The sequence below is a fragment of the Dendrobium catenatum genome, unplaced genomic scaffold, assembly GCF_001605985.2.
Source record: "Dendrobium catenatum unplaced genomic scaffold, ASM160598v2 fragScaff_scaffold_1211, whole genome shotgun sequence".
NCBI lineage: Eukaryota > Viridiplantae > Streptophyta > Magnoliopsida > Asparagales > Orchidaceae > Dendrobium > Dendrobium catenatum.
This window is the reverse complement of record NW_021319673.1, coordinates 823,076-833,995: the sequence shown is the minus strand read 5'-3', so window position 1 is coordinate 833,995 and position 10,920 is coordinate 823,076. Positions and strand designations below refer to the sequence as shown.

Sequence of the window (10,920 nt, the reverse complement as noted above, 5' to 3'; positions counted from 1 at the left end):
TTAAGATGGACCAACTACTTGAGGCCATATATCAAGAGGGGCAAGTTTTCGTCTGAAGAGGTACAAACCATCCTCAACCTTCACCTCTATCCTTGGCAACAAGTAACTAATCTTTTCCACGCATAGCCTTTCTTTTATTATTTGTAGATATATAATAAACATGATTAGAACATGATGATTTCTTTTTTTATTCATTTTCTATGTAAAATTGAAATCATTACTTATTAGGGATTTCAAAGGTATTTGTGTTGTTTAAAATCAATAACGATTTCTAGCTGCATCCACTAAATTGCATAACCTATTAAATTTGTCAAATTTTAAAGTATGTTAAAAAAATCTTTTAAGTGAAAGGAATGCGTGATAAAATCAAGTTTATGAGAGCTATTATATGGAAGAATGCAAAAATAATTGAGGATAAAATCTCTAGAATTAAGATTGAGTAATTAAAATAGAGAAGCATCTCAAGAGTGTTAGTGATAAAATGATATTATGGAGTCTTAAATGACAAATTTAATAAAATAGTGATTAGATCAACTATGCTTTATAGATCTAAGCATTTAGTAATTAAAAGACTATTGATATGTAAGTTGTGCATATAAAAATGAGAATGTTAAGTTAGATGTATTATGAAATTAGAAAGAAAAATTAAATATATTATATAAATTGTTGAAGTAGCATCTGTTAGAGATTAGGTGATTAAAAATAAGCTTAGGTGGTATAGACATGTACATAAAATGAAAGTAGAAAATACAACTCATAGAAGTATGAATAAAGTTAGTGTTAAAGGCTTAGGAAGGAAAAAAAATACAACCAAGATAATATCAATACCATTTTTTAAAAATAAGAAAAAAATACAACAAATTTTTTTTAAAAAATACAACCGAGGCTTAACCATTTTTTTAAAATAAGAAAAAAATACAACAATTTTTTTTTAAAAAATACAACCGAGGCTTAAAAACCTTCCTTCCAAGTCCCCCATTTATTTTATCTTGAAATTAACAACAACTCAACCTCCCTCTAATTAATTAAGGTGTTCCACTTTTTTTTTTCTCTGCATGTATATTTCACTTCCACTCTTTCGAAGAACATATCACAAAAGAAAACAAATGGATAAAAATATTGAAAAGAAAGAGTTTTCTTTTTAGGATAAGATTTCTAACCTTTTTAAGTTATATTAAAATGTGAATTCTGTTTAATAATATAGAAATAATATATACAATTATATGATAAAATGTTTTTCGGATCCACATCAACTGAGAACCTTTTTTGGGAAAAAAAATTGAAAGAAACATATTATAGAAATAATACAAGTATATGGTTAAAATTATTTGTAGGAATAAATTTATAAAATGAAATTATTATTTTAAATGAAATATAATAATAAAAAAATAAATTTCTCTCAAATTAATTATGTTAAGATATTTTATTTATTATTCATGTTTAAAATTTTATTAATGTACAATTAAAAAAAAAACTTATAACTTTCAAAGAATTCCAACTGAAAAAATAAATAGTTTGTTTATTAACTAATAAATAGAATTTAATATTAAGATTATTCACGAATAATAGAAAATCCATATCATATAAAACTATTTACCTAATAATATAAAACTTATCATAATGATTATAATTATTTACAATGATAATTCTTTTTTCATCTTAATAATGATAATATAATTAAAATATATAATATGAATTTTTATTTTTTAAATTTTAATCACATGCATTTAATGTACGAATATTTTTACTAGTATATATAAAAGAGGACCATCAAATGATACATAAATAAAATTGAGTACATCCATCAAGATTTGATACATAAATAAAATTGAGTACATTGATCAAGTGATACAAACTGGTTCATGCGGAGACTACATTCTTCAAGGAAATTTTCATTAAATAGAGATATGAGGAATGTGAGCAATCTTGTGCCTATCGGAGCCTCCATCCACTCGATAGCGCTCCTTAAACTCTGGATGACATTTCCAAGTATATAGATGATTCAAAGAGGGAGGAAGGTTCGGTAATTCCCGAAGCATAGGAACATCATAAATATGTAGGCTCTGAAGTGAAGATAAGCTTTCCAAGGAGGAAGGGAGAGACTCTAAGGATTTGAGATGTTGGAGGCGCAGCATAGAAAGAGAAGACCTAACATTGAGAAACCACTGCTCCGCCTCATTTGGAAATGAAACCAGCTTATCATTATCCCAAATACTCAGCTTTTTTAAGGAGGCGATACTTCTCAATGGCTCCATTAGCAACACCGATGGATCACTTATTTCAAGATCGCTCAGCATGAGATGGCAATTATTACTGGTTTGCATTTCTCCGAGAGAGATCAGATTGGGGCAATCTCTAATTGTCAAGTATCTTAGTGCTGCAAGTCTTGCTATTTCATCAGCCAGATGAAGAGATGTAATGTTTGGACACTGAAAGACGTCTAATAATTGAAGGGGAATAGGATTTGAATTGCTACGAAAATTCAAAGTCGTCCACCCAGTTCTAAGTATCTTCAAGGTCTTGAGCTCAGAAGGCAAAGAGGGCAACTCTTTCAACTTCGGGCAGTTATACAGATATAGATCAGTTAAGCAAGGAAACAAACATCCGTCTTCAGCAGCTACTCCTGCCTCAAACCAATCCTCTAATGCTTCTAATCTTGTAATATGTAAAACCTCTAGCAATGGAAAGGCTCGGTATTTATCATTCCCATTAAATTTACTTTCGAGCCATTTTACTTTCGGCATGTTATAAAGTTTCAGTGACTTGAGGAAGCGAAGTTGCCCGAAAGGAGGAAGAGTTTCCCACTCCAAACAATCGTCCACTCGGATTGTCTCTAGATTGAAGATCGAATTGACATTGTTCATCCATTTTGCAGACCTTGCACCCCTGTACTTCTCTATCCTCAAATTCCTAAGACATTTTGGTGGCTGAAGGTTGTCGAGCACGTTCTCATCTAAATCAATGTTCCCGGAATCAATGGTACTCCAACATAAGGTTAAATTTGTGAGCCTCCTCTTTTCACATAATTTGGCACTACAAGCCTCCTCAGCATCCTTAATCTTTTCAAGGCAATAGATTCCTAAATTGCAAAGATCATTCATATTCTCTAGCTCCCCAATTCTATAACCACTCTCATCTCTAAGTACAAACTTATTCAATTTTTGAAGAGACTTTAGCTTCCCAATCCCACATATCACAAAATTGAAATTCCCGGGCAATTCCAGATAACGCAAGTTAAAAAGGTTATTAATATCACTTGGTAAAAAAACATCAGTTTCACCACAAGTTAGAATCAATTTGTGATCATAGATTATGTATAGCAAGTGATAGAGATTACTTAGAGAACTTGGAAGCCTAGTGGCATAAAATGATTCAACTCTTGTCTTCAAATATCGAAGATGTTTTAAATATCTAATCTCCTCCGGTATCATTTCCAATGCATGATAAGCACGTATGTATAATAAGCGCAGGCATCTTGATGCTTCGAATATTTTAGTAAGTGCACTGCCAAGATCCTGATTAGAATCTTCATAGAACAAGAAAAGAGACCGCAAATGTTTAAACTTCTCAATCTTTCTTAAGATGTCTAGATTTGTAGTTTGAACAGATAAGTGTCGAATAGTCTCAAAAATCTGATTGAGAGATGACTCTTCATCACCCACAAGTTTACCGCATTTATGTGCAAAAAATTTAGATGCTGACTCATGTATTAAATCATGCATCTTGTAGCGCCCATATTTGACCTTGTCAAATAAATTTTTTTTGACTAAAACATCAAAATACCTTCCTCCGATATCCTCCATAATCGTTCCTTGAGACGGCTGAATGAAACCCAATGCAATCCACATTCGGACTAAATCATCTTTATCAAACTCATGATCTTCTGGGAACATAGAACAAAATGCAAAACAATTTTGTAGATGATTTGGCAGAACTATATAGCTCAGTCTTAGGATGGAATTGATGGAATTCTGATCCAATAAATTGCTTTCTAGAACCGTCCTCCAATGCCTTTCATCCAAGTTGTTCTTCAGAACACCACCAATGACTTTAGCAGCCAATGGAGATCCTAAAAGCTTTTTAACTATCTTTCCAGCAATGGCTCTTATATCATCAGGGGGATTCTCTACACCAGCAAATGCATGAGAGTTGAGGAGCTGCAAACACTCATCTTCATCTAGGCCCTCTAATTTAACTTTTTCCACCTCCTTTTGAATTACCTCTGCAAACATCAGTGCAACCGAGTCCGTTCGAGTTGATACCAGAATCTTACTACCAAAACTCCCAGAAGCTAGAGGGGCGAGCACATCTTCCCATTTGCTTTTATCCTTCTCCTCATCCTTCACCCAAATATCATCCAGCACAAGTAAGAACTTTTTGGACATCAGCTCCTCCTTGAGACCCCCTTGAAGTGCCACAAGTGTATCCAAACGAGGCCTCTCCTTCTTAAGACATTCCAACATATCTGCAATGACTTTTTTAGCATCAAAGTTGTTGGAAACACAAACCCAAATTTTAAGATCAAATTCCTTTGTGACTTCATCTTCATAAACATGCTGCAAGAGAGTTGTCTTTCCCATACCACCATGTCCCACTATAGATAGAAGAGAAATGTTTAGGATTATATTTATTTTTAAATTAGTTTTTAATATTTTAAAATTACAATTTCTTTCTAATAAAGTTTTGATAAAAAACAATTAAATTTTAAATAAAAATATTATTTTTTATCTAATATTGCATATATTAAATGGATATTTTAATTAATTTTTTTTAAAAATATTTCATAAATTAAATTACTAAAATTAAAATAATAATAAAAAATATTTAAATAATATTCATATAACATTGTGTAAAAAGATAATATCTCCTCATCTCTCTCTTAACCTTAATGTGACTCTCTCTTTTTTCCTCTCTCTCTCTCCCTTTAATATATATTATTTATTTTGAGTAGAATATCCTAAATAATAAGGTGCATTCAGATTAAGCCAATTCATTTAGCATATTTAAAATGCGCCAAAAGATTTGGCTATTTTGCTTCGTTTTAAATTATTATTTTTAGTACGCTCCTTAAGTTAATTTCAAAAAATTATGAGTTTCTTATTAAATTTTGGTCTTCTCCATAATTGGAAGCAAAAGCTGATAATCTTCTGCATAACTGGATCAAGAGACATCCGCCATGGCAACGACGATCGATGTAGGGCATAACAACTTAACAGCAAAAAAAAAAAGGAGTGTGGAAGAGATGAAGATTAGATAGTCTACCGGCTCAAGTTCGTGTTTGATTCTAGCCTTACTGCTTTCATGTTTGATTTGTTTAAATTAAGGGTATTCATGTTTGGTTCATATTCGATTCATATTCGGTTCGTTAGTGTTTTCGAGCTTTAAACAAACAAACCTTAACGAGCTATGTTCGTGAACATATTTAGCAAATTTTTTTACACTATCAAACAACACATTCATGAACAATTATAATGAGTATTCTTGAGCCATCAAATGAGTAAGGTCATGAATAAATACATAACTAGTATTTTCGAGCTATCAAATGAACTCGTTCATGAACAAAAAATTTATGATTCATTTTATATTTATTCATAAACATCTTAAAAAAAAATTTAACTCATTTTCTTAATGAGCCAAACCAAACAATGATGAAACACATTTAAGTTCAGCTCATTCCAGCTATAGATACTTTCCAACTATTTATCTTTTCAAAAGCTATCTTGGAAGTGCGTTCCTTGTCAAAAAAGCCACTATATATGGTCCAATCGCCCTCATGTGGCTTTCCTTTGAGAAAAGAATTGGATTCTTGCAAAAAGTAGTCATAGATAATTACCCATTATGCCCTCTCTTTTTAATTTAATAATATTATTTTTTAACAAGGAACGCAATTTTCAAGATAGCTTTGAAAAGAGAAATAATTACACAACTCTCTTTGGCCTATTGGTTGAGAGCTTAGGCTTCCAACTAAGAGGTCCAAGATTCGAGTCTATGTGTATGCGTTGTGTGTGAGTTTACCTTAAATGGCCTAAATTTAAAAAAAAATAATAATAATAATTGGGAAGTATTTACACCGTTATGGGAGCCTCTTTTTTTACTTCCCTGCAAATTAGTACCTAATGGTTGGTAAAGTTTTCTTCTGTAGATATATAGAAATTTTGCTTAATAAAAATTATATTAAAGCTATTGAACCTATGCATTTTCTTCCAAATTCTACATTCACCCATGTGGTGTCTGTTTGTTGTGACGGTTCAGAACTTGCTCATAATTGGCATGCAAACCAGCCTATTAAAGAAACCTGTAGCTGATCCACCTTCTTAATTTTGTAGAGCTTTGAAAGCAAGGTAGATGATTGTTCTTTGTCACAATTTGCTTTAGATCAGTATTGAACATTGAACAATCTACAGAAATGATCTTTTTTTTGCTTTCTTTGCCTCTGTAATTATGGTGTGCTGGCCTCTGTAATTGATGGATGTCGCTGTTTGTCTTTTTCTTAAAGCATATTTTTTCATTTATCAATTCGATTCTTGTCACTTCATTTAGGTGTTGTTTGAGACAATTTTCTTGCTACTTTTTAAAGTATTTTTTTAATACAAAAATTTATAGTTTAAAAAAAAAAAAATTGTACTAAAAAGAAGGGGTGGATCCAACTTTAATTTTTAGGGGGTCAAACTTATAAGTAACTGTTGACGTTGTTTTCTAATACAATTTATATTAGAATAGGCTTTCAAATCATTAAATATTTTGAGATTTGTGCTACATATGAAGACTTTGTATTCCATTAATTTCAAATAAATTTAATTATTTTCTAGCTCATCTTAATATATTTATCAGGTTTGCTTAATTAATTTAAAATGACTTATAAGAATACCTTCTTATGCTTATAGTTAATTATCCTTATTGATCTCCAAGCTATCTGACCAATTCAATTAGTTTATTATCCTTATTACTACCTGTGGAATTCATCTAATTAATTTAATTGACTGACTAATTATCCTAATTAATGCACAAAAAGAAAATTAATTTTTTAAATATAATATCAACTTATTTATAAATGTGAACTAATTAAACTATCTATGACTGAATAGCATAATTACAATGCTAATGATCATTTAATCTTCAAATAGTTCAACTTGTTCACTTCCCATTATAATATAGGAAAATATTACAATTGAAATTTACTATTTAATTTTTTAGAGTAAATTTCAAGATGAGAAGGCTATACAATCAAGCAATATTTGCCTACAAGCCTTGATCAATACATAGACAAAATTGTGCCTACATATCACATAATATATGAACAAGTTATTTGTATGGTCCACAAGCTCTGAAATGCAATGCCATATAAAACATCAATCATAAATGCTTAAAAAAGATTATAAATTAATCATTATTTGATCAATCCACCTTATTCCATATGTGGTGCCTAGCTATTGAAATAGCATCATGTATACTTTAATTAAGGTCTTTATTTTTTTAAATTATGATGAGTACTTATCCCGTTTAATAAACAAGTAGGATTTGAGTCATCCATTCCGATCCATTTATTAAATGGATTAGGTTCAAGTTGGCCCATCAACCTGATTTTGATTTTTGACTAAAAAATGAGTTGTGTAATATATTTTTTTCTTAAATTCTTTTATTTGTTTTTATAATTTTTTTTAATTTGTGATCAATATAATTAACCTAAAATGTATAGCTAACAAGTTAATAAAAATAAAGTTTTTAAATAAAATGGGTTATCATGTTCGGTTCAAATTGCTAGTAGATCTGGTTTAGGTCCACCTTTTTTATTCATTTATTGAACAAGCCAGATTCAGGTCTGGTCAATTTTGTGTCGAACCGAAATTTGATATGTTGACCCGTTTTGACACTCCTCTTCTCCACTTTCCCAAAGATGTAATGCTCCAATATGAACTATAACTACTCTAATTTTTTTCTTAAAAGAATTTTACCAAGAATAACTAGATCACCAAAAAACATTTGATTCCCTAAGGGCCTTAATTTTTTAATGCATCAAACATTTTAATATTGAACTTCTTTGCCATTGTTCTTTTCAACTTATTGTAACAAAAGTGACAGACATAATTTATAATGGTCATGCAAATAAATAATGATCTGATAAAATAATTAAAAGAAAAATAAATTATAAATTAAATGATACCAAAAATTTAGGGCTTAGCTTCAACAAAGTATAGATCTATGAGAAAGGAGAGATCTAAAGTACTAATAAATATAGAAGGCTCAATCATTTTATACAAAATAAAGGTCATCACCCTTTTTAAAATTCAAATAATCCTATGAACCAATAATAAATAGCCTAAATAATCTCTTGCAAAAGATTGTTATATTTCATAAAGTATCCAAATTAAGATATTTGCATACCTAAAAACCCTTGCTATGATGATGTCTTGATTCTTCTTCCCACATGAAACCCTATACTAAATAGAATTTTACCAATGGCTCCATTAATAACTTATAAATTCCAATCTTATAGCCATTGGCCTCTTTAAATAGCTCAAGAGAAAAATCATATGTGACTTAATGTAATTGAACAATCACCCTAGTAAATGAAATTGCTTAAGACTAAGGCTTCGTTTGGGACGGCTTTTTTACTGCTTTCTAAAACGGAGTTTTAATACAAGTTTTTTTATTTTTTAACTAAAACTCCGTTTTAGAAAGCAATAAAAAAGCCGTCCCAAACGAAGCCTAAGTTCCAAATAGTTAGAGCCACTTCTTAAACCCGTAAAGAAAGCCTCTAAAATCATACATGACAATGACATGTTGATACTAATAATATAATTTATTTAATGAGAAGAGAGAAAGTCTCTTAAATATTAAGACATCTTCTAGTGTACTCGTTGAAAACTTTTGAAGAACTCCAAAATTAAACATTTTTAAATTAAAACACTTCTAAGGTTTCGTTTGGGGCAATTTTCTTATTGTTTTTTAAAGTGATTTTTATCAAAAATAATTTTGATCTATAACATTTTGTACTAAAAAATTGCTTTAAAAAATAATAAAATAGAACTATAAAAACCCAGTTTATTTTCTTTTAACAATGAGTTAAAAAAAGTACCAAACATATTATGGTCGACATTTTGTTTTCCTTTTTTGGAGCAAATACTGACAGAAGGAACCTATAAGTTGACCTCAGTCACATGGAACTGAGAACAGTGCAAGGATTTTTACATGTGAACTTTCTCCACGATAATCAAAATGCAGAATTAATACTTAAATGCAAAGTTGTTACAACTTCAATGCATAAATGGTTGGTGGCTTTTCCTAACTCATCACTCTACTATTGTCAAACCTCTTCTTTTTTGGAGTTTCTTTTTAGTTTTTATTCACATTTAAATAAAAGAAAAATGTTAGGAAAACATTGTTGGGCGAAGTACAGATCTTAAAAATTACCTGAAAGACATCAATTTGATCCCTGAAGAGGTTTACTCCATTATCTTACTTGAATCAAGCAGTTTTTTTTGTTGCAAATCTAGCCTATTAAATAAAATTATATATTTTAGAGTCTATGATAATTTGTATGAATCCTAGTTTGTGAAAAGGTCAGATATAAGTTTTCAAGCACATGCTTGCTGCTTATGGTCTTAACTCTCAGAGCAATATTATAATGTATATTGCTTGAATTTTACAGGTTCTTGTTCTTGGTCAGCCTGGAGAGGAAGTGAGCTTAGAACTGATACTTAGAGTGGTTGCTGATGTTGGCCTTGTGGTAAGGGAAAATTATGCCTGTATTACTTTTTAAAAACATCACTTGTAGTTATTAATTTTTCATAAACATCACATGTAGTTATTAATCTGTATTTAGTTGATCGTATAGTGTTGACCTTCATAATACAGCCAAAAGAGATAGGAAATAAAAAATTACCTGAATCACTATCTCTGCTGCAACCCATACCAAAATCCCGCTCCATATCCTGCTCCCTCTACAAACGGCGCCGAAGTGTCGTATCTCGCGTGCGAAGAGGTACTGAATTGAGTCGTTAAATAGACGACTGAAGCCTTCACATCGGGAGATCTCTCCCATTCGCTACCCGCAGACCCCGTCTCCCTCTCCAGCTGCTCTTCCACTCTCAACGACCGACCCCCTCTACTCTCGCTCCCTCACGCCCGATCTCCTCTCCAGCGACCGAGCTCCCTATTCCGATCCCCTTGCTCTGTCCGGTCCAGCCCGACGTCCACACGGAGAGAGAGAGAGAGAGAGAGAGAGAGAGAGAGAGAGAGAGAGAGAGAGAGAAGACAAGAGAGGAAGACCTACCTAGCCGAAGCCTCCTCTTGAAGTTCCGATCTCCATCTCTGATCCCAACTCCTTTGCTCCTCCCGATCCATTCCGTGCCGAGAGAAAGAGAGAGAGAGAGAGAGGAGGGAGAGACCGGCTTACCTCCTCCTCCATTGTTGTCCGACTTCGCACCTTCTCCGACTTTCCCTTTCTACCGAATCAGAAGTCACAACATTTAGTCGGAAGCAACAACAGAAGCTTGCTGTGAAGGTAGCTTCTCCCCTTCACGTGCTTCTTCGGCCAAATCCCTAAAACAGAGAATTAAACTCTCTGTTAACAGAGAGTTTAATTCTCTGTTAATCCTACTCAAATCATACATGATTCCTATGTAATTAATTATGAGTATTTATAATTAATTATTATTAATTATAAATAATTAAAATTGATTATTAATTGAGATTAATTTCAATTAATTATATTTAATTATCCTTTAATCTTAATTGAAAAGAAAATTATTTATAATTATTTATAATTAATGATTATTAATTATAAATAATTATTATAATTAATTATCAATTATGATTAATTTTAATTAATTATAATTAATTATTATTTTATATCTTAATTAATAATAATTTATTATTATTTATAATTAACTATTATTAATTAAAGATAACCATAATTAA

The 10,920-nt window shown here is 31.0% G+C and overlaps 2 protein-coding genes across 5 annotated transcripts in view; one reads left to right on the top strand and one right to left on the bottom strand.

The window, feature by feature from the left end:
• Positions 1 to 1,895: 1,895 nt before the first annotated feature.
• Positions 1,896 to 4,580, bottom strand: LOC110103841 (putative disease resistance protein RGA4). The gene has a single exon (XM_028699066.1). The coding sequence runs from the start codon at positions 4,578 to 4,580 to the stop codon at positions 1,896 to 1,898; it is 2,685 nt and encodes an 894-aa protein (XP_028554899.1).
• A 5,069-nt stretch (positions 4,581 to 9,649) lies between these two features.
• LOC110103838 (probable GTP-binding protein OBGC2) overlaps positions 9,650 to 10,920 on the top strand; it is a gene marked incomplete at its 5' end in the record, with an annotated part of 20,120 nt that continues 18,849 nt past the window's right edge. For all 4 annotated transcript variants that reach the window (XR_002304002.2, XR_003702236.1, XM_028699063.1 and 1 more), the window contains 1 exon segment: positions 9,650 to 9,727. Coding sequence is in view for 2 of the 4 variants with exons in the window: in XM_028699063.1 (XP_028554896.1) it covers positions 9,650 to 9,727 (78 nt within the window).

Excerpts from the sequence above, each read along its gene's own strand:
- LOC110103841 (XM_028699066.1), bottom strand. The coding sequence starts at position 4,580 with ATGGGAAAGACAACTCTCTTGCAGCATGTTTATGAAGATGAAGTCACA.